At 58.5% G+C, this 26244-nt stretch overlaps 1 protein-coding gene and 1 long non-coding RNA gene across 3 annotated transcripts in view; one reads left to right on the forward strand and one right to left on the reverse strand.

Annotated features, from left to right (window-relative positions):
* Positions 1-10402, forward strand: part of LOC132208722 (uncharacterized) — a 33812-nt gene extending 23410 nt beyond the window's left edge. Inside the window, exon 3 of one of the 2 annotated variants that reach the window (XR_009444844.1) lies at positions 9324-10402. This is a non-coding gene — a long non-coding RNA (uncharacterized LOC132208722). The remainder of the gene's footprint in view (positions 1-9323) is intronic. The other variant, XR_009444845.1, reaches the window with a different exon arrangement.
* A 2725-nt stretch (positions 10403-13127) lies between these two features.
* ssr4 (signal sequence receptor, delta) lies at positions 13128-17600 on the reverse strand. The gene is made up of 6 exons (XM_048526013.2): positions 17171-17600; positions 16328-16446; positions 15109-15183; positions 14757-14846; positions 13642-13707; positions 13128-13274 (listed from the first exon to the last, which is right to left on the reverse strand). The coding sequence occupies exons 1-6, from the start codon at positions 17247-17249 to the stop codon at positions 13170-13172; spliced, it is 534 nt and encodes a 177-aa protein (XP_048381970.1). The 5' UTR covers positions 17250-17600; the 3' UTR covers positions 13128-13169.
* Between the last annotated feature and the right edge of the window lie 8644 nt (positions 17601-26244).

Consider the following 26244-nt stretch of genomic DNA (forward strand, 5'->3'; position numbering starts at 1 on the left):
GTGTATCGGAGTGTTACAGTGAGGGGTGTGGGGTATATCGGTGTGTTACACTGAGGGTTGCGGGTGGTATCGGTGTGTTACAGTGAGGGGTGCGGGGGGTATCGGTGTGTTACAGTGAGGGGTGCGGGGTGTATCGGTGTGTTACAGTGAGGGGTGCGGGGTATATCGGTGTGTTACAGTGAGGGGTGCGGGGGGTATCGGTGTGTTACAGTGAGGGGTGCGGGGTATATCGGTGTGTTACATTGAGGGGTGCGGGGTGTATCGGTGTGTTACAGTGAGGGGTGCGGGGGGTATCGGTGTGTTACAGTGAGGGGTGCGCGGTACATCGGTGTGTTACAGTGAGGGGTGCGGGGTATATCGGTGTGTTACAGTGAGGGGTGCGGTGTGTATCGGTGTGTTGCAGTGAGGGTTGCGGGGGGTATCGGTGTGTTATAGTGTGGGGTGCGCGATACATCGGTGTGTTACAGTGAGGGGTGCGGGGTATATCGGTGTGTTACAGTGAGGGATGCGGGGGGTATCGGTGTGTTACAGTGAGGGGTGCGGGGTGTATCGGTGTGTTACAGTGAGGGGTGCTGGGTGTATCGGTGTGTTACAGTGAGGGGTGCGGGGTATATCGGTGTGTTACAGTGAGGGGTGCGGGGGGTATCGGTGTGTTACAGTGAGGGGTGCGGGGTATATCGGTGTGTTACAGTGAGGGGTGCGGGGTGTATCGGTGTGTTACAGTGAGGGGTGCGGGGTATATCGGTGTGTTACAGTGAGGGATGCGGGGTATATCGGTGTGTTACAGTGAGGGGTGCGGGGTGTATCGGTGTGTTACAGTGAGGGGTGCGTGGTATATCGGTGTGTTACAGTGAGGGGTGTGGTGTATATCGGTGTGTTACAGTGAGGGGTGTGGGGTGTATCGGTGTGTTACACTGAGGGTTGCGGGGGGTATCGGTGAGTTATACTGTGGGGTGCGCGGTACATCGGTGTGTTACAGCGAGGGGTGTGGGGTTATTCGGTGTGTTACACTGAGGGTTGCGGGGGGTATCGGTGTGTTACAGTGAGGGGTGCGGGGTATATCGGTGTGTTGCAGTGAGGGGTGCGGGGTGTATCGGTGTGTTACAGTGAGGGGTGCGGGGGGTATCGGTGTGTTACAGTGAGGGGTGCGGGGTGTATCGGTATGTTACAGTGAGGGGCGCGGGGTATATCGGTGTGTTACAGTGAGGGGTGCGGGGTGTATCGGTGCGTTACACTGAGGGTTGCGGGGGGTATCGGTGTGTTACAGTGAGGGGTGCGGGGTATATCGGTGTGTTACACTGAGGGTTGCGGGGTATATCGGTGTGTTACAGTGAGGGGTGCGGGGTATATCGGTGTGTTGCAGTGAGGGGTGCGGGGTGTATCGGTGTGTTACAGTGAGGGGTGCGGGGTGTATCAGTGTGTTACAGTGAGGGGTGTGGGGTGTATCGGTGTGTTACAGTGAGGGGTGTGGGGTGTATCGGTGTGTTACAGTGAGGGGTGTGGGGTGTATCGGTGTGTCACAGTGAGGGGTGCGGGGTGTATCCGCGTGTTACAGTGAGGGGTGCGGGGTATATCGGTGTGTTACAGTGAGGGGTGCGGGGTGTATCGGTGTGTTACAGTGAGGGGTGTGGGGTATATCGGTGTTTTACAGTGAGGGGTGCGGGGTGTATCGGCGTGTTACAGTGAGGGGTGTGGGGTATATCGGTGTTTTACAGTGAGGGGTGTGGGGTGTATCGGTGTGTTATAGTGAGGGGTGGGGTGTATCGGTGTGTTACAGTGAGGGGTGCGGGGTATATCGGTGTGTTACAGTGAGGGGTGCGGGGTGTATCGGTGTGTTACACTGAGGGGTGCGGGGTATATCGGTGTGTTACAGTGAGGGGTGCGGGCTGTATCGGTGTGTTACAGTGAGGGGTGCGGGGTATATCGGTGTGTTACAGTGAGGGGTGCGGGTTGCATCGGTGTGTTACAGTGAGGGGTAGGGGGTGTATCGGTGTGTTACAGTGAGGGGTGTGGGGTATATCGGTGTGTTACAGTGAGGGGTGCGGGGTGTATCGGTGTGTTACAGTGAGGGGTGTGGGGTATGTCGGCATGTTACAGTGAGGGGTGCAGTGTATATCCGCGTGTTACAGTGAGGGGTGCAGTGTATATCCGCGTGTTACACTGAGGGGTGCGGGGTGTATCGGTGTGTTACAGTGAGGGGTGCGAGGTGTATCGGTGTGTTTCAGTGAGTGGTGTGGGGTGTATCGGTGTGTTACAGTGAGGGGTGCGGGGTATATCGGTGTGTTACAGTGAGGGGTGCGGGGTGTGTCGGTGTGTTACACTGAGGGCTGCGCGGTATATCGGTGTGTTACACTGAGGGGTGCGAGGGTTTCGGTGCGTTACAGTGAGGGGTGCGGGGTATATCGGTGTGTTACAGTGAGGGGTGTATCGGTGTGTTACAGTGAGGGGTGTGGGGTATATCGGTGTGTTACAGTGAGGGGTGCCGGGTATATCGGTGTGTTACACTGAGGGTTGCGGGTGGTATCGGTGTGTTACAGTGAGGGGTGCGGGGGGTATCGGTGTGTTACAGTGAGGGGTGCGGGGTATATCGGTGTGTTACAGTGAGGGGTGCGGGGTGTATCGGTGTGTTACAGTGAGGGGTGCGGGGGGTATCGGTGTGTTACAGTGAGGGGTGCGCGGTACATCGGTGTGTTACAGTGAGGGGTGCGGGGTATATCGGTGTGTTACAGTGAGGGGTGCGGGGTGGATCGGTGTGTTACAGTGAGGGGTGTGGGGTATATCGGTGTGTGGCAGTGAGGGGTGCGGGGTATATCGGTGTGTTACAGTGAGGGGTCTGGGGTGTATCGGTGTGTTACAGTGAGGGGTGTGGGGTATATCGGTGTGTTACAGTGAGGGGTGCGGGGTGTATCGGTGTGTTACAGTGAGGGGTGCGGGGTACATCGGTGTGTTACAGTGAGGGGTGTGGGGTGTATTGGTGTGTTACAGTGAAGGGTGTGGGGTGTATCGGTGTGTTACAGTGAGGGGTGTGGGGCGTTTCGGTGTGTTACAGTGAGAGGTGCGGGGTGTATAGGTGTGTTACAGTGAGGGGTGCAGTGTATATCCGCGTGTTACAGTGAGGGGTGTGGGGTATATCGGTGTGTTACAGTGAGGGGTGTGGGGTATATCGGTGTGTTACAGTGAGGGGTGCGGGGTATATCGGTGTGTTACAGTGAGGGGTGCGGGGTGTATCGGTGTGTTACAGTGAGGAGTGTGGGGTGTATCGGTGTGTTACAGTGAGGGGTGTGGGGTATATCGGTGTGTCACAGTGAGGGGTGCGGGGTGGATCGGTGTGTTACAGTGAGGGGTGAGGGGTGTGGGGTATATCGGTGTGTAAAAGTGAGGGGTGTGGGGTATATCGGTGTGTTACAGTGAGGGGTGCGGGGGGTATCGGTGTGTTACAGTGAGGGGTGCGGGGTGTATCGGTGTGTTACAGTGAGGGGTGCGGGGTATATCGGTGTGTTACAGTGAGGGGTGTGGGGTATATCGGTGTGTTACAGTGAGGGGTGTGGGGTGTATCGGTGTGTGACAGTGAGGGGTGCGGTGTGTATCGGTGTGTTACAGTGACGGGTGCGGGGTGTATCGGTGTGTTACAGTGAGGGGTGCGGGGTGTATCGGTGTGTTACAGTGAGGGGTGTGGGGTATATTGGTGTGTTACAGTGAGGGGTTTGGGGTGTATCGGTGTGTTACAGTGAGGGGTGTGGGGTATATCGGTGTGTTACAGTGAGGGGTGTGGGGTATATCGGTGTGTTACAGTGACGGGTGCGGGGTGTATCGGTGTGTTACAGTGAGGGTTGTGGGGTATATTGGTGTGTTTCAGTGAGGGGTTTGGGGTGTATCGGTGTGTTACAGTGAGGGGTGTGGGGTGTATCGGTGTGTTAGAGTGAGGGGTGTGGGGTATATAGGTGTGTTACAGTGAGGGGTGTGGGGTGTATCGGTGTGTTGCAGTGAAGGGTGCGGGGTATATCGGTGTGTTACAGTGAGGGGTGTGGGGTGTATCGGTGTGTTACAGTGAGGGGTGTGGGGTGTATCGGTGTGTTAGAGTGAGGGGTGTGGGGTGTATCGGTGTGTTACAGTGAGGAGTGTGGGGTGTATCGGTGTGTTACAGTGAGGGGTGCGGGGTGTATCGGTGTGTTACAGTGTGGGGTGCGGGGTGTATCGGTGTGTTACAGTGTGGGGCGTATCGGTGTATTACAGTGAGGGGTGTTGGGTGTATTGGTGTGTTACAGTGAGGGGTGCGGGGTGTATCGGTGTGTTACAGTGACGGGTGCGGGGTTTATCGGTGTGTTACAGTGAGGGGTGTGGGGTGTATGGGTGTGTTACAGTGAGGGGTGCGGGGTATATCGGTGTGTTACCCTGAGGGGTGTGGGGTGTATCGTTGTGTTACAGTGAGGGGTGTTGGGTATCTCGGTGTGTTACAGTGAGGAGTGTGGGGAATATCGGTGTGTTACCGTGACGGGTGCGGGGTATGTCGGTGTGTTACAGTGAGGGGTGTGGGGTATATCGGTGTGTTACCCTGAGGGGTGTGGGGTGTATCGTTGTGTTACAGTGAGGGGTGTTGGGTATCTCGGTGTGTTACAGTGAGGAGTGTGGGGAATATCGGTGTGTTACCGTGACGGGTGCGGGGTATGTCGGTGTGTTACAGTGAGGGGTGGGGGGTATATCGGTGTGTTACAGTGAGGGGTGCGGGGTGTATCGGTGTGTTACAGTGAGGGGTGTTGGGTATCTCGGTGTGTTACAGTGAGGAGTGTGGGGAATATCGGTGTGTTACCGTGACGGGTGCGGGGTATGTCGGTGTGTTACAGTGAGGGGTGGGGGGTATATCGGTGTGTTACAGTGAGGGGTGAGGGGTATGTCGGTGTGTTACAGTGAGGGGTGCGGGGTGTATCGGTGTGTTACAGTGAGGGGTGCGGGGTGTATCGGTGTGTTACAGTGAGGGGTGTGGGGTATGTCGGCATGTTACAGTGAGGGGTGCAGTGTATATCCGCGTGTTACAGTGAGGGGTGCAGTGTATATCCGCGTGTTACAGTGAGGGGTGTTGGGTATATCGGTGTGTTACAGTGAGGGGTGCGGGGTGTATCGGTGTGTTACAGTGACGGGTGCGAGGTGTATCGGTGTGTTTCAGTGAGGGGTGTGGGGTATATCGGTGTGTTCCAGTGAGTGGTGTGGGGTGTATCGGTGTGTTACAGTGAGGGGTGCGGGGTATATCGGTGTATTACAGTGAGTGGTGCGGGGTGTGTCGGTGTGTTACACTGAGGGCTGCGCGGTATATCGGTGTGTTACACTGAGGGGTGCGGGGGTATCGGTGCGTTACAGTGAGGGGTGCGGGGTATATCGGTGTGTTACAGTGAGGGGTGGATCGGTGTGTTACAGTGAGGGGTGTGGGGTATATCGGTGTGTTACAGTGAGGGGTGCCGGGTATATCGGTGTGTTACAGTAAGGGGTGTGGGGTGTATAGGTGTGTTACATTGAGGGGTGCGGGGTATATTGTCGTGTTACAGTGAGGGGTGCAGTGTATATCCGTATGTTACAGTGAGGGGTGTTGGGTGTATTGGTGTGTTACAGTGAGGGGTGCGGGGTGTATCAGTGTGTTACAGTGAGGGGTGCGGGGTATATCGGTGTGTTACAGTGAGGGGTGCGGGGTATATCGGTGTGTTACAGTGAGGGGTGCGGGGTATATCGGTGTGTTACAGTGAGGGGTGCGGGGTGTATCGGTGTGTTACAGTGAGGGGTGCGGGGTGTATCGGTGTGTTACAGTGAGGGGTCCGGGGTATATCGGTGTGTTACAGTGAGGGGTGCGGGGTGTATCGGTGTGTTACAGTGAGGGGTGTGGGGTGTATCGGTGTGTTACAGTGAGGGGTGCGGGGTATATCGGTGTGTTACAGTGAGGGGTGCGGGGTATATCGGTGTGTTACAGTGAGGGGTGCGGGGTATATCGGTGTGTTACAGTGAGGGGTGCGGGGTATATCGGTGTGTTACAGTGAGGGGTGCGGGGTATATCGGTGTGTTCCAGTGAGGGGTGTGGGGTGTATCGGTGTGTTACAGTGAGGGGTGTGGGGTGTATCGGTGTGTTACAGTGAGGGGTGCGGGGTGTATCGGTGTGTTACACTGAGGTGTTGGTGTATATCGGTGTGTTACAGTGAGGGGTGTGGGCTATGTCGGCATGTTACAGTGAAGAGTGCAGTGTATATCCGCGTGTTACAGTGAGGGGTGCAGTGTATATCCGCGTGTTACAGTGAGGGGTGTGGGGTATATCGGTGTGTTTCAGTGAGGGGTGCGGGGTGTATCGGTGTGTTACAGTGAGGGGTGCGGGGTGTATCGGTGTGTGGGGTGCTTCGGTGTTTGACAGTGAGGGGTGCGGGGTATATCGGTGTGTTACAGTGAGGAGTGTGGTGTATATCGGTGTGTTACAGTGAGGGGTGCGGGGTGTAACGGTGTGTTACATTGAGGGGTGCGGGGTATATCGGTGTGTGAGGTGCTTCGGTATTTTACAGTGAGGGGTGTGGGGTATATCGGTGTGTTGCAGTGAGGGGTGTGGGGTGTATCGGTGTGTGACAGTGAGGAGTGTGGGGTATATCGGTGTGTTACAGTGAGGGGTGCGGGGTATATCGGCGTGTTACAGTGAGGGGTGCGGGGTGTATCGGCGTGTTACAGTGAGGGGTGCGGGGTGTATCGGTGTGTTACAGTGAGGGGTGCAGGGTGTATCGGTGTGTTACAGTGAGGAGTGTGGTGTATATCGGTGTGTTACAGTGAGGGGTGTGGGGTGTATCGGTGTGTTACAGTGAGGGGTGTGGGGTGTATCTGTGTATTACAGTGAGGGGTGTGGGGTATATCTGTGTGTTACAGTGAGGGGTGCAGTGTATATCCGTGTGTTACAGTGAGGGGTGCGGAGTATATCGGTGTGTTACAGTGAGGGGTGTGGGGTGTATCGGTGTGTTACAGTGAGGGGTGCGGGGTGTATCGGTGTGTTACAGTGAGGGGTGCGGGGTGTATCGGTGTGTTACAGTGAGGGGTGCGGGCTGTATCGGTGTGTTACAGTGAGGGGTGCAGTGTATATCCGTGTGTTACAGTGAGGGGTGCGGTGTATATCGGTGTGTTACAGTGAGGGGTGTGGGGTGTATCGGTGTGTTACAGTGAGGGGTGTGGGGTGTATCGGTGTGTTACAGTGAGGGGTGCGGGGTGTATCGGTGTGTTACAGTGAGGGGTGCGGGGTGTATCGGTGTGTTACAGTGAGGGGTGCAGTGTATATCCGTGTGTTACAGTGAGGGGTGCGGTGTATATCGGTGTGTTACAGTGAGGGGTGTGGGGTGTATCGGTGTGTTACAGTGAGGGGTGTGGTGTATATCGGTGTGTTACAGTGAGGGGTGCGGGGTATATCGGTGTGTTAAAGTGAGGGGTGCGGGGTGTATCGGTGTGTTACAGTGAGGGGTGCGGGGTGTATCGGTGTGTTACAGTGAGTGGTGCGGGGCATGTCGGTGTGTTACAGTGAGGGGTGCGGGGTGGATCGGTGTGTTACAGTGAGGGGTGCGGGGTGTATCGGTGTGTTACACTGAGGGCTGCGCGGTATATCGGTGTGTTACACTGAGGGGTGCAGGGTGTATCGGTGCGTTACAGTGAGGGGTGCGGGGTATATCGGTGTGTTACAGTGAGGGGTGTATGTGTGTTACAGTGAGGGGTGCGGGGTATATCGGTGTGTTACAGTGAGGGGTGCCGGGTATATCGGTGTGTTACAGTGAGGGGTGTGGGGTGTATCGGTGTGTTACATTGAGGGGTGCGGGGTATATTGTCGTGTTACAGTGAGGGGTGCAGTGTATATCCGTATGTTACAGTGAGGGGTGTTGGGTGTATTGGTGTGTTACAGTGAGGGGTGCGGGGTGTATCGGTGTGTTACAGTGAGGGGTGCGGGGTAAATCGGTGTGTTACAGTGTGGGGTGCGGGGTATATCGGTGTGTTACAGTGAGGGGTGTGGGGCGTTTGGCTGTGTTACAGTGAGGGGTGTGGGGTATATCGGTGTGTTACAGTGAGGGGTGTGGGGTGTATTGGTGTGTTACAGTGAGGGGTGCGGGGTGTATCGGTGTGTTACAGTGAGGGGTGTGGGGTGTATCGGTGTGTTACAGTGAGGGGTGTGGGGTATATCGGTGTGTTACAGTGAGGGGTGTGGGGTGTATCGGTGTGTTACAGTGAGGGGTGCGGGGTATATCGGTGTGTTACAGTGAGGGGTGTGGGGCGTTTGGCTGTGTTACAGTGAGGGGTGTGGGGTATATCGGTGTGTTACAGTGAGGGGTGTGGGGTGTATTGGTGTGTTACAGTGAGGGGTGCGGGGTGTATCGGTGTGTTACAGTGAGGGGTGTGGGGTGTATCGGTGTGTTACAGTGAGGGGTGTGGGGTACATCGGTGTGTTACAGTGAGGGGTGTGGGGTATATCGGTGTGTTACAGTGAGGGGTGTGGGGTGTATCGGTGTGTTACAGTGAGGGGTGTGGGGTATATCGGTGTGTTACAGTGAGGGGTGCGGGGTGTATCGGTGTGTTACAGTGAGGGGTGTGGGGTATATCGGTGTGTTACAGTGAGGGGTGTGGGGTGTATCGGTGTGTTACAGTGAGGGGTGTGGGGTGTATCGGTGTGTTACAGTGAGGGGTGCGGGCTATATCGGTGTGTTACAGTGAGGGGTGCGGGGTGTATCGGTGTGTGACAGTGAGGGGTGAGGGGTGTATCGGTGTGTTACAGTGAGGGGTGTGGGGTATATCGGTGTGTTACATTGAGGGTTGCGGGGTGTATCGGTGTGTTACAGTGAGGGGTGCGGGGTGTATTGGTGTGTTACAGTGAGGGGTGTGGGGTGTATCGGTGTGTTACAGTGAGGGGTGCGGGGTGTATTGGTGTGTTACAGTGAGGGGTGCGGGGTGTATCGGTGTGTTACAGTGAGGGGTGTGGGGTGTATCGGTGTGTTACAGTGAGGGGTGAGGGGTATATCGGTGTGTTACAGTGAGGGGTGCGGGGTATATCGGTGTGTTACAGTGAGGGGTGAGGGGTATATCGGTGTGTTACAGTGAGGGGTGCGGGGTTTATCGGCGTGTTACAGTGAGGGGTGTGGGGTGTATCGGTGTGTTACAGTGAGGGGTGCGGGGTGTATCGGTGTGTTACATTGAGGGGTGCGGGGTATATCGGCGTGTTACAGTGAGGGGTGGTGTGTATCGGTGTGTTATAGTCGGGGGTGCGGGGTATATCGGTGTGTCACTGTCGGGGGCACGGTCTCTCAATGTCTCCCCTCTCCACCCCTCCCCGTGTCCAGCAGCAGCGCGGGCCCTTTCCTGTGACTCCGTGGTGGACGAGCATTTCCGTCGGAGCCTGGGCTGGGAATACAGATTCCTCCCCCCGCCCCCCAGTTCCGTCTCCGTCTCTGGCTCCGTCGACGAACATTTCGCCAAAGCTCTTGGCAAGGCTGCAGGGTGTGGGTGACCGTGAACACACGTTCTGCCAGCAAGAGGGGGCACCGGCACACGAACCATCCCGCCTTTCATAGACCCGCCCCTGCGTGTGGGCGCATGGAGCAAATTGGATTGAGGAATTTTGCACAGCAAGATCCCACATTGCTTGGGAGAGGTTTGCATCTGTCCTCCTCTCTCTCTCCCCTGTCAACAGCTGGCACCCTCAAAGCAGAAGATTGCACATCACGACCCCCTTGTCCGTGGCCCACGTTTCACATTGTGAATGCTTGGCTGAGCTCCAAACATCTAGAAACAGCAGTGTTTCAGTGACTGCGACACGCGCTGCAGACCCCCCCAGCAGCTCCTGTGACGGTACCTCCCAATCCCGACACCCTCTGCCTGCCCATGAGGCCGAAGGCTGTTCGAATTTTCATCTGTATTTCCAAATCTGTTCAGCCCGACACTCCTTCCCTATCCCCGTTCCCCCTTGCAGCCCCCTACACCCATTCCCTATCCCCGTCACCCAATCCCTCTCCTCCTACACCCATTCCCTGTCCCCGTCACCCCCTCCAGCCTCCAGCCCCCTACACCCATTCCCTATCCCTGTCACCCCCTCCATCCTCTTCCCTATCCCCGTCATCCCCTCCAGCCCCCTACTCCCCCTCCCTATCCCTGTCACCCCTCTCCCTATCCACATCACCCCCTCCCTATCTCTGTCACCAGACTACACTGGTCTCGGATCACATTTGTTTCCAAGCAAAAACCCGGTGCCTGTACTTTTAAACACCCCATAATAGTCACCAAGACAGAGGGAAGTGTTCATTTTTTTAAAAAAAGTCCATCTGTTCAGACTTGTGATGGGAAAATTCTAGTGTCCTGTCTCTATCCAACATCCCGACACACACGATCACTGCCTGGGAGTCCTGAGGAGCCCCAGAGGAGAGAGACAGTTACAATTACATTTTGTGTGAATAAAGCATTTTCTTTTCTCGACAATGTGACTGCAATACAGCGTCTCTCTCTCCCTCCCTCCCCCGCTCTCTCTCTCTCTCTCCCTCCCCCTTTCGCCCAAGACCAAGGGATAGGTTCGCTTTGGCCAGTTCCCAGCTGTGTCCTGTGAGAGGGAACTGGGGTTTGGGTCCATGGGGACGGTGTAGAGCGGGAGTGAACGGGGAAGGAGTTTGGTGTCCATGGGGACGGTGTAGAGCGGGAGTGAACGGGGAGGGGGTCCATTGGAATGGGGAAGAGGTTTGGGGTCCGTGGGGACGGTGTAGAGCGGGTGTGAACGGGGAAGGGGTTTGGGGCCCGTGGGGACAGTGTAGAGCGGGTGATTACACAGGGATCAGTAAATGTGTCCAAAATTCTGGGGGTGGGACATGGAACGGAAGGAGTGAGATGAGAAACCAGAGGGGGAGACGGATGGAGGGGGAACGGGGTAAGGAACCGGAGCAGGGGAGACGGATGGAGGGGGGAATGGGGTAAAGAACCGGAGGGGGAGACGGATGGATCTAAAAGGCGCTTGGAAACGGAGGGACACCTTTAAGGGGAAGATATTTCCGCCAGGGTGGGGGCAGGGGGTTGGGGAAGAGGGAAGAGAGAGAGAAAACAAGACAGAGTCTCGGTGGGGGGGGGGGGGGGGGGGTGGTGGTAGTTGGGTGCAGAAGGAAAGGGGGGATATTTTGGCTTGAATGGCGCGGGGCTGTTCCACGACCCCCAGGGGCTGACCCAGGGGCAGGAAAGGCGACGCCTACCACAGCCGTACAGCCGCCCACCCCGGCAGAGTCTGACCCTCCCACATGGCCTGCTCCCCAAAAATCTGCAGAAATTAAAACATTTGTCATATATTTCAGCGCCTGCGGGTGAGGGGGCGGGGGACGGACTGGTGCGAGAGCCGCACCTTTTCCTGTCGCGGGAACAAGGGTGCCATTCAGTTCTGAAATTTAAATCTAGGTATTGAGCGCTCTGCTGGGCACTCTGCCAAAGATCCCGTTCCAGCCCTTTCGCGCAGCCTCGGGCAGACCCCGTTTCCTGGAGAAGGTCCCTGACCCCCCCTCCCCCCACCGACCGAAACGTCAGCTTTCCTGCTTCCCCCGACCCCACCCCCCCCATCGCTGCCGTGTTCCTCCGGCTCCTCGCTCTTGACCCGTCTCTCAGTCCCCTGCTCTCTTTCGCCCCGGCTGGAGACCTGCCTCTCTGAGGGTCTGTCCTCTGCCGCCGTGCCGCGCGACCCTTCGGCCCCTCTAGCCTGTGCTGACCGCAATCCCGGGCTAAACCAGTCCCATGTCCCTCCACACTGTTCATATCCAAATGATCCCCAAACTGCAAACTCCACTTGCAGTTCATTCCGTGCACAGGCCACTCTGTGTTAGAAAAAAAATTCACCCCTCCTATCCTTTTTTTAAATTCTCTTCTCTCACCATAAAACCTATTCGTCTTGAAGAACCTCTGTGCTAAGGGAAAGATGACTGCCTTTAACTCTCTCCACGCTCCTCATGATTTTATAAGCCTCTCTATAAAAATCGTCTTTCAAATTCCCCCTGCCCGTTAAAAATCCACCTCTCTGCCCTGCTTACTCACTCAGTGTCTTGTTCCCACCCCACCCCAGCCTCACCAACATCTCACCATCTATGGGGAGGGATGATTCCTCCTTATCCCTGCAACCCCTCCCTGTCCAAATTAGCCTAGAACGACCACTGCCCGTCCTAGGTTAGGCCAGGTCCTCTTACTTGCAGCGTCGATTGTGGTGGGGTGGGGGGGATGCAAAAATGTACCATCTCTTTTCACAAAAGACGAACTACACCGCTCCCCCCGGAATCAAATCGAGGGAAGCTGCCCTGCATAGCCTCCGACATCTGACATAACTACGCTTCCCCCCCCACCCCCAAGGAATCGAAAGGGCTTTAGGAACGGGAGTGTGTCCATAAAGAGAGCAAGTTGTAGAGTCTGCGCTCAGGAAGTAGCGACGGGTACGCGCAAGGCATGCTAAAGGATGGGCACAGTCACGTTCAACTGAAGCTGCGGGCCACCGCTGATACCGAGCAATCAGGCAGTGAGGGAGGGACAGCACCGGCAAAGTGTCAACAGCCTCCCTGCAGGGCTCTGTCGGGATTGGCGGAGACTGGCGCCCACCCCCACCTCCCCACAATCCTGCCCGCTGCGCATGACACAACGCGCCCACAGCCTCGGCCCGAATGCCAGAGGCAGCAGCTGCCAGGAGAGGCAGCACGTGTGTGCCTGCACGCGTTAACCTTGTTGTGGTAACAGTGCTTCGTGCGTTCGCTGCTACCCCTCAGGGAGCGGGGCGCTGTCAGAGGGTCGGCGCTGCCACTGCTCGAATCCCAGCACCTGGGCCTCAGCCAAGCCAGCACAGAGGTGATGGGCATAATCTCCCCTGCCGAAGCCTCCAACAATGATGGGCTTGGACTGTGCGAGAGAGGGGGCGCGCGCGCGTGCGAGCGGGGAAGAGCTGGGGGGGCGCGCGCGCGTGCGAGCGGGCAATATCTGGGGGGGCGCGCGCGTGCGAGCGGGAAAGAGCTAGGGCGCGCGGGAAAGAGCGGGGGCGTGAGCACGAGATAGAGAGTCAAAGCGAGGCCAGGAGTACAAAACGTGTTTTATTAAAGGTCCCAGGGCCTACAAACACCCCTCCTCCCCACCGCCGCCACCACCCCCCAGCTCCACGCCCAGCACCCCGCACCCCCCCACCAACGACATCACGCCTGGATGGCGCTCTTTGCGCTGAAAGCCAGATAGTAGACCAGTAATCCGATCACTGCGGCAACCACTTCTGTCGCAACCCAAGGTCCGCTCCAGGCACCCTGTGGGTGGGGTGGGGGGGGAGGTGGTCAGAAAAGCAGACATTACCGTTGGGGCAAGCACCTGGCCTAATATAACCACCACCGCTTACCACAATCATAGAGACGAGGGCGGGTGTGAGCAAGGGACGGGGCGAGAGAGATGAGAAGGCCGGAGAGAGGCAAGCAATTCAGACAGACAGATGAGAGGCAGACTGAGAGAGATGGCGGAGGGAATGAGAGAGCCTGGCAGGGGGGCGGGGAGGGGAGCAAGAGATGGCAGGGTGCAGGGCGAAGAGAGACACACAGACAGGCCTACGTTCGGGCAGCCAGCCTGAGCCGCGGCTGGCTCAAGGGCCCAGAAGGCTCCCGGAAAGCTGCAGTTACTCACCCGGTGATCCACAGTGACGGTAAACAGCGGCGCGATGGTTGCTGGGTTCCCATTGCTACGCTGGGCCTTCGGGGCGGGGAGGGGGTGGTGGTGGGGAGGGGAGAGACAGAGAGTACGTGAGTGAGATGGACAGCGAGTGACAAGAGAAGGTGGGGCGAAGGAGGAGAGGGGAAAGCGAGAGCGATGGGGTGGGGGGGGTGAAGAGAGAAACAGACAGACACGAATGAGGGGGGGGAGAGAGAGAGAGAGAGAGAGAGAGAGAGAGACACAGACGGGGGGGGGGGAGGGAGAGGAGAGAGAGAGAGCGCGAGAACAAGAGAGCGCGAGAACAAGAGAAAGAGACAGACACGGATGAGGAGAGAGAGTAAGACAGACAGACACACCAACGAGGGGAGGGGGGGGGAGAGAAAGAGAGAGAGAGAGGAGAGAGAGTTTAATCTCTTGTCCCTAATTTGAGAAGGTGCTTGAAGCACTGCACTCCCTGTGCCCTGTGGTGTCGGGACACCGTGTTCCCCCTCCCCAACCCCCTTCAGGGAGGGAGTTCCAGGGTTCTGGCCCTGAAGGAACAGCCCCTATCGCTCCCAGTTGGGATGGTGTTGGCGGGGGTTCCCCAAGGGGAACTTGCAGGGGGTGGGGGCCCTCATCCTTCCAAGGATTTGGCCACACTAGAGGGGCAGCCGATACTCCCTGTGGATTTGGTGGTGTTGCGTTTCACTAAGAACTGCCTCTCCTGCCCAAGAGTGACGGAGGGAAAGAGTGACACAGACTGACAGACAGACGTGGGACCCCCAGGCAATAGGGGGTGGGGAGGGGCATGGAAGGGAATTGGGTGGGGGGGGGGAACTCATTTCTAGGGGCACATTGAACCCACAACATGCACCCCACAGCCCCCCACCACCAACAACCCCAACATTGTACAGCCCCTGAACACCCCATACAGCAGGGAGAAGGGAAGGTGTTGGGCAACTGAACCTAGGCTTCCACTGGATATTTTAACACCAACTTCACTGGGTCGGCTCCCTCCTCTGGATTTGGGGTTTCAGCGCGCCCCCCCCGCCCCCCAACCTCCACTGTCCCCCCAAACATGGGGAACAGATCCGAGGACTGGCACTCACCTTTCTCAGGGCGCTGTAGGATTCCTCGTCGAAGAATTTGACCTGGTATGTGCCCGAGCCGGCAGCCTTGTGCTCACTGCTCCAGGATACCTGGGGGGGATGCACAAGAGAGAGACAGGGAGAGAGACAGGGAGAGAGTGAGACATTGGCACAACTGGGTACTTGGTGGGGGGAGACCTGGAGACCAACGCCAGACCCCAGGGTCTGAGGGAGAGGGTCGGCCTCACTACCCAAGGGAGGGTAACCATCACAATGATACCACCCCCCTCCCCACCCCAGCCCTACTCCATGACACCCTTTCCCAGCCCTGCCCAAGCTCCCCAACTCCAGCAATTCCCACCCAGCCCCGTACCTGGTAGCGGCCGACATCTTGTCCTCGGGTGACAGGGAACTGCTTGCCATTGACATCCGCATACAGGGCGACATTCTGCAAGGAGAGAGGGCAGGGGGGCTGCGTTAGAGCCACATGCGACCGGTGAGGGACGCTGAAATCCAACATCGCTCTGGCCCACACACCCTCAGGTTCACAAAATGCCTCTCGAGGGGTCAGGAGATCTGCCGTCCTTCCCAGTGCGACTCGACACATGACTCCAGGCAATTTCTCTCTCTCCCCCCAACCCCCTCCCCTTCCCAGGATGTTCTGAAATGTGCCAAGTGAGGAACCAGCGAGTGAGGTAATTCACCTCCAGCCTGGGAGGGAGATGCTTTCGGAGAGACCGGACAGGCGTGGACCAATGTAGCAGTGGAGAGAAACAAGCAGTTGGGGAACTCTACATCTCTCGGCGCTGCTCTTCCAGACACACACCCTATCCCCTCCGCTTCTCCCTCGTCAGGGATAGGATGGAGTAGGGCCACGGGGAGCGAGAGAGAAGGGCTGTGGAATCAATCTGGGGACGGATACAGGGCTATGAGATGAGAGAACAGGGCAGTGGGATTAGTTTAGGGATGGATACAGGGCTATGAGATGAGAGAGCAGGGCAGTGGGATTAGTTTGGGGATGGATACAGGGCTATGGGGAGGGAGCGGGGCAGCGGGATTAGTTTGGGGGCAGAAACAGGGCTATGGGGAGGGAGCGGGGCAGTGGGATTAGTTTGGGGACGGATACAGGGCTATGGGGAGGGAGGGGGGCAGTGGGATTAGTTTGGGGATGGATACAGGGCTATGGGGAGGGAGCGGGGCAGTGGGATTAGTTTGGGGGATGGTTACGTTGCTATGGGGAGGGAGGGGGGCAGTGGGATTAGTTTGGGGACGGATACAGGGCTAGGGGGAGGGAGTCGGGCAGTGGGATTAGTTTGGGGATGGATACAGGGCTATGAGGAGGGAGCAGGGCAGTGGGATCAGTTTGGGGACGGATACAGGGCTATGGGGAGGGAGCGGGGCAGTGGGTTACCTTGGGGTTGGATACAGGGCTATGGGGAGGGAGCAGGGTTCGCTTGGGGAGTAATACAGGAGGTAGTGTGGCAGGGGTTTTGGTTTGGACAGCGATACAGGGCTATGGGGAGGGAGTGGGGCATTGGGATTACCTTGGGAATTGAAACTCAATTGATCCTGAGAGATCTGATGACACCCACCTGAGCTCCATTTTTGCAGGTCAAGGAGATTTCCACAATGAAGACGGTCTCGGAGGAGATAACAGCGTCCGAGGTGGTGTAATATGAAGGAACAATTGTTGGTTCAGTGCATGTATCCGCTGTGGAAAGAGAGACAGAGAGCGTGGCACAGTTTCAGAGCGTGGGGGAGAGGGCGCACAAGACAAGCGGTCAGGGGTGGGATGCGTGGCAAGAATGAACGGGAGACCCTTCTAAAAGGGTATGTTGGGTGCAGTGGTGGAGGGATCTTTCAAGGGGGCGCAGGTGTGTGACAGGCCCTCCGTTAAATGAAAGAAAGGGGGGCAGAGAGAGGAGAGTCTCCATTAGGATGGTGAAGGGAATGGCAGGGGGCAGTGGTGGAGAGAATTTTTAAAGATCAGAGGTGAGGGGGAAGTCAGAGGTGAGAGGACACAGAGGTAAAATGGAGTGTCTTCTTTAAGGGTGGGGGTCTCTTTAAGACAAGGCAGGGGGTGTCCCCTTTGAGAGAGAGGGGACTGTCCCTTTAAGGGTGGGGGTCCCTTTAAGACAAGGCAGGGGGTGTCCCCTTTGAGAGAGAGGGGACTGTCCCTTTAAGGGTGGGGGTCCCTTTAAGACAAGGCAGGAGTGTCCCCCTTGAGAGAGAGGGGACTGTCCCTTTAAGGGTGGGGGTCCCTTTAAGACAAGGCAGGTGGTGTCCCTTTAAGGGTGGGGGTGTCCCCTTTCAGAGAGAGGGGACTGTCCCTTTAAGGCCACGTCATTCACATGTTCATCTCTCTTAAGACCTGTTTTCTCTCTCACTCGTTCCTTCTGCGCACCCACTCCCTTTTATTCCCTCCCCCACCTCACCTGCCGACAAACACGCCATCGCCATCACCAGGAAGGCTCCCACCGCCAGCGGCTGCCTTCCTCTGCCTCTCGCCGCCATCTCCGCTCCGGTCGTTGGTGGGGGGAAAGTGGCCGCCGCGCTGCACCGTGGGATAGGACCTGTCGCCCGAGAGGTCCTCCAGCCCCGCCCCCCCGGGAGGGCAGGCCGGCCGCGCAGCCGCACTGCCTGGCCCCTCCCCCACCCCTGGGTCGAAAGCGAGTCTGCGAAGACGAAGTCCTCCAGCCCCGCCCCTCTGGGGGTACAGATCGGCTGCGCAGCCGCACTGTCCGGCCCCGACCCCGCCACCGCTCCGGACGCGAGCCCGTCAAGTGAAGACGAAGTCCTCCAACCCCGCCCCTTTGGGTGGACTGATCGGCTGCACAGCCGCACGACCTCCCGCCGGCGCAGCGGGCGTCATCCAGCCCCGCCCCAACAGTGAAGCTCCATGAAGTCACGCGCCCCTTCCCCCCCCCACCCGGGCCACGACCGGGCCACATTGAGTCCTCCAGACACGCCCCTCTGGGAGGACCTTCGGCAGGCCACCAACCGTGTTTGGACAGGGTGGGGACCTGCAACCACGCCTTCTCCCCGAGACCACGCCCCAGCCGTGCACTGACATTGGAGTCCTCCAGCCACGCCTTTCTCGGAGGACCCTTGGAGTGCCCTTAACTGGGGCATCACTTCCTTAAAAAAGAATTTAATTTTTTTTGCCAACACGTTGCAAGGAGAGGGTAAAGGCGGCACCTAGAGGGAGGTGGGGGGAGGGCCGGCACCACCCAAACCGTCCCCCTTGAGCGGTGTGGGATGGAGCGAAATCGCAAAATTGGTGGTGAACTGTCAGTCGCTGCCAACAGGGTCGTCAAGCCACACGGCAAAGCATTCGATCTGGCAGTTGCCACCTGGCCCTGGCACTCACTGAGGGGACAACCGTCAGTAAGACCATCAGTAAGAATCAGGCCGTTCGGCCCATCGAGCCTGCTCCACCATTCCACCATGGCTGGTATGTTTCTCAACCCCAATCTCCTGCCTTGGCCCTGTGATCCGTGGCCTGTAGCAGAGCACTTAACATGAAGGACCGTAAAGCCGAACCTTATTCTTCATTCTTCTGCCTTTACATTCTCGGTTTTGGTTTATTTTTTCTGCGTTTTAGGATGCGGAGAATGGCGACTCTCTACAACTCTTTTCACTGCATTTTGCAACGAATGCAGTAAAGAAATCGAATCAAATAATCAAGGACCTATCTATTTCTACCTTAAAGGCACTCAGTGACTCAGCCTGCACAATTGCCAGTGGCAATGACTGACCATGGTAGCTATTGGCCGTCAGAAACAGCAAACCTCAGAGGAACTAGTCCTAAAGAATAGCTCTGAGGAAGGGTCATAGAATCAAACAACCGTGGGGTGTGTTGTTGAACACAGAAATCTGGGAGTGCAGGCATATAGTTTCTTGAAAGTGGCACTGCAGATAGACAGGGGGTGAAGAAGGTTGGGTACGCTCGCCTTTAGTGGTCAGCATATTGAGTGCAGGATTTGGGACGCCATGTTATAGCTGTCTTGGTAAGGCTACATTTGGAGTACTGTGTACAATTCTGGTCGCCTCGCTGTAGGAATGATGTTCTGAAGCTGGAAAGGGCGCAGAGGAGATTTACGTGGATGTTTGTAGACTGGAAGGTTTGAGTTTTAATGAGAGGCTGGATGGACTGGGACTTTGCGCCCTGGAGTGTTAGAGGCTGAGGGGTGATTATATGGTGGTTTACGAGGGGCATGGAAAAAATCTTTTCCCTAGGGTAGGTAACATACAGGCATAAAGGGACCTGAGGGGCAACTTTTTCACACAGAGGGTCGATGAACAAGCTGCTAGGGGGAGTGACGGAGCCTGGTGCAATAACACCATTACAAAGGCGCCTGAGTCGGTCTGTGGATAGAAAAGGTTTAGAGGGACTAGTCCAGTTTCAGAAACCTGGTCGGCAGATTACGAGTTGGGCTGAAGGGCCTATTTCCATGCTGCATGACTCTATGATCCTAAGTGACTGGGTCCTGTTCTTTCCCACCCTGTGAATGAAACCGTCCGTTCCCTTTTCAGAAGCCATTACAGTCAACACAGCGCAGAGGCAGACCCTTCGGCCCAACCATGTCCTAAATGAGTTGAGTTCCATTTGCTGGTACTATGCCTTTTAGAGGGGGGAGGGGTTGTCATTCGAACCAGGCTGGCCAGGGCCTGCAAGTCTATTCCCGTCCACATTCCAGAGTCAATCAGCCTCCCTGCCCGCAGAATTCTGAACAAGGGGAAAGGCGTTGATTGCGGCCTGTTGCCTGGGCTCATGACCTACGCAAGGTCTCTGCCCCTTCGCGCTTACCTCCCCGAGCCCCCACCCCTCCCCTGCCAGTGTGCCTGCGGCTATGATCGTGGCAGACCCACGCTCTCCTTTCGAGCCCACTTGGGGGTGAGAGGTCAACGGGCAGCCTCGGGTTCAGGAGTGTGCTCGACCTTTATCCGGGCCCTTTCGCACACGCGAGGGAGACCGCTCTAAATTTGGCTCAGACCGGACGAGAGGCCAGGGGGCGGGGGGGGGGGGAGGAGAAACGCTCTGGTTTGATTCGATTCGGCTGTCACGGGTCCTGAATGACGAGCAAGACGGGCAGATCGAAGTCAGCAAGGACGTACGGATGGGGGAGAAAAAAAACTCCGAGATAAACGTCAGCAAGGTTGGCGATATTTGGAGTCGGACGGTCCGTTCATCTAATTATGGCCGGGGAGACGCTGTTCCTTGACCGGCTGGTGTGTGGGTTCCGGCTTCTGTGCCTTCTGCCTGACGGAAGAGGTTGTTGGAGATCATTGCCAGGGCGCGATGGGTCTCTGATGTCATTGGCGGCCTTCTGCAGCCGCGAGCCGTTTAAATGGATGCAAAGTTCTGGGCAGAGTGGTTGTTGTACTAGGGCATTGTGGGTCCACACTTTCTGTGGTGCATCTCTAAACATTGGTGAGGGTGACGTGCCAATTTGCCTTCTAGACCCCAGCCCTTGTGGCGTACAGCATTTTTATACATTTCGCGTTCCAATAAATTGCATACAGGGTTGTCATTGACCCTTCACCCGTACGTCCAATGCTGTGAAACATCTGATTTCGCACCCCCCCCCCTTTATTCATTCATTGTATGACGAGGCAGCATTATTGCCCATCCCTAATTGCCCAGTAGTCAGTCGAGTGTGGGCCTGGAGTCACATGTAGGCCAGACCAGTTAAGGATGGCAGCTTCCTTCCCCGAAGGACATTAGCGAACCAGATGGGTTTATCCCCGCCAATCGGCAAAGGATTTCTGCTCACCATGAGGTTCTTAATCCCAGATGTTTATTGGAATCGTCGGCTGTGGCGGGATTCGAACCTATCTGTGTCGCCTGGGTTAACAGTCCATTGATAACACCACTGGGCCATCGCCTCCTCTTGATCAATGTCAGACCTGTGGAAAGCCCTATGCTCCCCCATGTTCTCCTGATGTTTACCAGACATTGTGATCGTCAGGACTTGGGATCTCACAATGCATGCCAGTAATTCACACTGCAAACTTAATGGTTATATTCTTTTCCAGACTCTTTAAGGGCTGCTCAAATTCAGGTATTTATTGCAAGTCCCCATCAAATTCTGTTGCCCATCTGACATTTCCTGTCGCTGTAATCACAGGAAGTACAAAAGGGATTTAGTTCTTACTAATTGCCACAAGATTGATAATATTAGTTCTACTGTAAGGTTAGTTTTATGTAAGGTTTTATGTTACTGTTACTATTCCTCATCTAAGGAGTTGAGAGAAGTTACAGCCCCGTCTAACCTCCATGCGCTGTAACTCATTCTAGGCACATACTAAGATAACAAAGTGTGGAGCTGGATGAAAACAGCAGGCCCAGCAGCATCTCAGGAGCACAAAAGCTGACGTTTCGTGCCTAGATCCTTCATCAGACCCTCTCTGATGAAGGGTCTCGGCCCGAAACGTCAGCTTTTGTGCTCCTAAGATGCTGCTTGGCCTGCTGTGTTCGTCCAGCTCCACACTTTGTTATCTCGGATTCTCCGGCATCTGCAGTTCCCCATTATCTCTAGTCATGTACTGTCTCCCGGGATGACATTTACTGACCCTACTCTGGCAAACTCCTTTCTCCTGATAAGGCAACGTCTTTCTCATTGATGAGACTAGAACGGCTCAATGAGCTCGTCTGACCGCCACCCCCCTGGGATTTTTATGAGTCTTAGTCCCACACATCATCTGTGTATGTTATTGCAAGATGCTACTTTTCTCTTTATTGCTGGCTACAAACTTCAGGCCGTCCTTAACAAACTGCCTGCGATAGTAGCTGGAGGAGCACGGCGGGACTGACAACACCAGAGGGAGCAGGAAAGTTGGCATTTCGGGTCAGATTAATTTACAGAATTAATTTGCTTCGTAGTTCAAAGTAGATCTTGTTACCTTTGTTGACCTCCTTCTCAATGCTGCTATTATGCTAACTCATGACCTCACTTGAATGCAGGAGCAGGCAAATTAATTATGTTACCGTAGCCATATTTATGCCGATCGCAAGCACTACTGTGGGCATAGGATCAGGAGCTAATTCGGTACCCACGAAGAGCTCGCTGCTGGCTGTCGACATTATATCGGGGCGTGTGTGTCTGTGTGTATGTGTGAGGGAGAACATTCGGTGGATTTCAGTGGATCAACAATTCTCTCCTCAATACGAACCCACGAAGAGCGTGCTGCTGGCTGTCGACGTTGTCTAGGCGTGTGTGTATGCACGGGTGTGTGTGTGTGTGTTTGTATGCACATGTGTGTGAGTGTGTGTGTGTATGTGCACGTGTGTGTGTGTGCATGTGGGAGCAAGGTAGCAATGGATTTCAGCTGATCAACAATTCTGTCTGTCCTCAATTCGAACCCACGAAGGGCTGGCTGCTGGCTCCTGACACTGTCCATGTACACATTCACCCGGGTGTGGTTTACAAAGAGGCACACGCTCGCATGGATGTGTGTATGCACACATACACACACTTGCACGCGTATAGACACTTATATACACACACACACACACACACACACACTATGGACAGATGGAAAGTATCCTCTTTACCCCTGTTTTTGCCAGGCTGTGCTAAAATGAAAACTGCCCGATGCTCTGAGTAAGAGGGCAGACATTAAAAAGTAACAAATTATCCAAAAAATTATCTGAAATTTGAAGATGGCAAGAAGTGCTGATGCTGGAGAATCTGAGATAACACGGTGTAGAGCTGGATGAACACAGCAGGCCAGGGATCAGAGGAGGAGCAGGAAGGCTGACGTTGGTTAGGCCCGAAACATCAGCCTCTTTGCTCCTCTGATGCTGCCTAGCCTGCTGTGTTCATCCAGCTCTGCACCTTGTTATCTAGGGGGGATCGAGGGGTTACATTCGAGGCTGAGAGAGAGAGATGTTTAATCAGGAAGTGGGGGGGAAGCGAGGGGTTATAGAGAGGAAGAAAGGCAGGAAAGTGGAGCTGAGGATGATCAGATCAGTCCTGATGTGATAGAATGGGGGAGCAGGACATGAGGGCTGAATGGCCTGCTTCAGCTCTTTATGTCCTTGTGGTCTCAAAATACCTGGGGCGAGAAGGAGCAGAAAGACTACAACCCCCAGAGGGCCAACGGCGCGGCGCATGCGCCCGGCTCGCCCACGTGTCCGATCCGTCGGCGCCAAGAGCGGACTACAACGCCCGGCGGGCCGAGCGCGGGGCATGCGCAGTGCGGTTCGAGGCGTCGGTCACGTGTGCGGGGACGGGGAAGATGGCGGCGGCGTGGCGGTGGGCAGCGGCCGGGAGGACCCTGACCCGGGGCCAGGTAGTTGTTGCAGGGTCTACCCGCCCCCGGGGAGTCGGGGTCGGGAGGGAGGCCGAGCACCCAGCCTTCATGTAAAGGGGCGCCACCCCTTAGAGGGGCAGCACCCGTTAAAGGGGCGCCACCCCCTTAGAGGGGCAGCACCCGTTAAAGGGGCGCCACCCCCTTAGAGGGGCAGCACCCGTTAAAGGGGCGCCACCCCCTTAGAGGGGCAGCACCCGTTAAAGGGGCGCCGCCCCTTAGAGGGGCAGCACCCGTTAAAGGGGCGCCACCCCCTTAGAGGGGCAGCACCCGTTAAAGGGGCGCCACCCCCTTAGAGGGGCAGCACCCGTTAAAGGGGCGCCACCCCCTTAGAGGGGCAGCACCCGTTAAAGGGGCGCCACCCCCTTAGAGGGGCAGCACCCGTTAAAGGGGTGCCGCCCCTTAGAGGGGCAGCACCCGTTAAAGGGGCGCCGCCCCTTAGAGGGGCAGCACCCGTTAAAGGGGCGCCACCCCCTTAGAGGGGCAGCACCCGTTAAAGGGGCGCCGCCCCCTTAGAGGGGCAGCACCCGTTAAAGGGGCGCCACCCCCTTAGAGGGGCAGCACCCGTTAAAGGGGCGCCGCCCCTTAGAGGGGCAGCACCCGTTAAAGGGGCGTCGCCCCTTAGAGGGGCAGCACCCGTTAAAGGGGTGGGCCTATAACCAGAGGATTTCTAACTTACCCCTTGAAGGGGCGTGCCCTCCTTAATTAAAGGGTCCGGAGTCTCCCCCTCAGCCCCAGCATGTTGGCCCAGCGGACTCTTCCTGTTCCTTTATGGGACTCGGTAGGAGCAGCGGATCAGGCTGGAGGACCCGGGGCTGCAATGCCACCCTGTGGTGGGCGGTCACTACTGCGGCGTGACATGTTGACATAGCCATTTCATTTCACCCCCCTCACCTCCGCTGTCGAGAATCGCATCAGGGTGGGAGGTGCACGCAGATCGGGCTCGCTCCCCTCCCACTTCGTGCGCTCTTCCCCGCCCCCCCCTTGCGCGCTCTTCCCCGCCCCCCCCTTGCGCGCTCTTCCCCGCCCCCCCCTTGCGCGCTCTTCCCCGCCCCCCCCCTTGCGCGCTCTTCCCCGCCCCCCCCCTTGCGCGCTCTTCCCCGCCCCCCCCCTTGCGCGCTCTTCCCCGCCCCCCCCTTGCGCGCTCTTCCCCGCCCCCCCCTTGCGCGCTCTTCCCCGCCCCCCCCCTTGCGCGCTCTTCCCCGCCCCCCCCTTGCGCGCTCTTCCCCGCCCCCCCCCCTTGCGCGCTCTTCCCCGCCCCCCCCCTGCGCGCTCTTCCCCGCCCCCCCCTTGCGCGCTCTTCCCCGCCCCCCCCTTGCGCGCTCTTCCCGCCCCCCCCCTTGCGCGCTCTTCCCCGCCCCCCCCTTGCGCGCTCTTCCCCCGCCCCCCCCTTGCGCGCTCTTCCCCGCCCCCCCCTTGCGCGCTCTTCCCCGCCCCCCCCCTTGCGCGCTCTTCCCCGCCCCCCCCTTGCGCGCTCTTCCCCCCGCCCCCCCCCTTGCGCGCTCTTCCCCGCCCCCCCCCTTGCGCGCTCTTCCCCGCCCCCCCTGCGCGCTCTCCGCCCCCCTTGCGCGCTCTTCCCCGCCCCCCCCTTGCGCGCTCTTCCCCGCCCCCCCCCCTTGCGCGCTCTTCCCCGCCCCCCCCTTGCCGCTCGCTCCTTCCCCGCCCCCCCCTTGCGCGCTCTTCCCCGCCCCCCCCTTGCGCGCTCTTCCCCGCCCCCCCCTTGCGCGCTCTTCCCCGCCCCCCCCCTTGCGCGCTCTTCCCCGCCCCCCCCTTGCGCGCTCTTCCCCGCCCCCCCCTTGCGCGCTCTTCCCCGCCCCCCCCCTTGCGCGCTCTTCCCCGCCCCCCCCTTGCGCGCTCTTCCCCGCCCCCCCCCTTGCGCGCTCTTCCCCGCCCCCCCCTTGCGCGCTCTTCCCCGCCCCCCCCTTGCGCGCTCTTCCCCGCCCCCCCCTTGCGCGCTCTTCCCCGCCCCCCCCTTGCGCGCTCTTCCCCGCCCCCCCCCTTGCGCGCTCTTCCCCGCCCCCCCTTGCGCGCTCTTCCCGCCCCCCCCTTGCGCGCTCTTCCCCGCCCCCCCCTTGCGCGCTCTTCCCCGCCCCCCCCTTGCGCGCTCTTCCCCGCCCCCCCCTTGCGCGCTCTTCCCCGCCCCCCCCTTGCGCGCTCTTCCCCGCCCCCCCCTTGCGCGCTCTTCCCCGCCCCCCCCTTGCGCGCTCTTCCCCGCCCCCCCCTTGCGCGCTCTTCCCCGCCCCCCCCTTGCGCGCTCTTCCCCGCCCCCCCCTTGCGCGCTCTTCCCCGCCCCCCCCTTGCGCGCTCTTCCCCGCCCCCCCTTGCGCGCTCTTCCCCGCCCCCCCCTTGCGCGCTCTTCCCCCCGCCCCCCCCCTTGGCGCTCTTCCCCGCCCCCCCTTGCGCGCTCTTCCCCGCCCCCCCCTTGCGCGCTCTTCCCCGCCCCCCCCTTGCGCGCTCTTCCCGCCCCCCCCTTGCGCGCTCTTCCCCGCCCCCCCCCCTTGCGCGCTCTTCCCCGCCCCCCCCTTGCGCGCTCTTCCCCGCCCCCCGCCTTGCGCGCTCTTCCCCGCCCCCGCCCTTGCGCGCTCTTCCCCGCCCCCGCCTTGCGCGCTCTTCCCCGCCCCCGCCTTGCGCGCTCTTCCCCGCCCCCGCCTTGCGCGCTCTTCCCCCGCCCCCCGCCTTGCGCGCTCTTCCCCGCCCCCCGCCTTGCGCGCTCTTCCCCGCCCCCCGCCTTGCGCGCTCTTCCCCGCCCCCGCCCTTGCGCGCTCTTCCCCCGCCCCCCGCCTTGCGCGCTCTTCCCCGCCCCCCCGCCTTGCGCGCTCTTCCCCGCCCCCGCCTTGCGCGCTCTTCCCCGCCCCCGCCTTGCGCGCTCTTCCCCGCCCCCGCCTTGCGCTCTTCCCGCCCCCGCCTTGCGCGCTCTTCCCCGCCCCCCCGCCCTTGCGCGCTCTTCCCCGCCCCCGCCTTGCGCGCTCTTCCCCGCCCCCGCCTTGCGCGCTCTTCCCCGCCCCCGCCTTGCGCGCTCTTCCCCCGCCCCCCCGCCTTGCGCGCTCTTCCCCCGCCCCCGCCTTGCGCGCTCTTCCCCGCCCCCCGCCTTGCGCGCTCTTCCCGCCCCCGCCTTCCCGCCGCCTTGCGCGCCTCTTCCCCGCCCCGCCCCGCCCCGCCTTGCGCGCTCTTCCCCCGCCCCCCGCCTTGCGCG

Source organism: Stegostoma tigrinum, unplaced genomic scaffold (genome assembly GCF_030684315.1).
Source record: "Stegostoma tigrinum isolate sSteTig4 unplaced genomic scaffold, sSteTig4.hap1 scaffold_522, whole genome shotgun sequence".
NCBI classification, from domain to species: Eukaryota; Metazoa; Chordata; class Chondrichthyes; order Orectolobiformes; family Stegostomatidae; genus Stegostoma; species Stegostoma tigrinum.

Excerpts from the sequence above, each read along its gene's own strand:
- ssr4 (XM_048526013.2), bottom strand. The coding sequence starts at position 17,249 with ATGGCGGCGAGAGGCAGAGGAAGGCAGCCGCTGGCGGTGGGAGCCTTC. Across the intron at positions 14,847-15,108 it reads AAGATGTCGGCCGCTACCAG|GTATCCTGGAGCAGTGAGCA; the intron begins GTACGGGGCTGG and ends CATCCCCCCCAG. Across the intron at positions 13,708-14,756 it reads CCTACAGCGCCCTGAGAAAG|GCCCAGCGTAGCAATGGGAA; the intron begins GTGAGTGCCAGT and ends CCCGCCCCGAAG.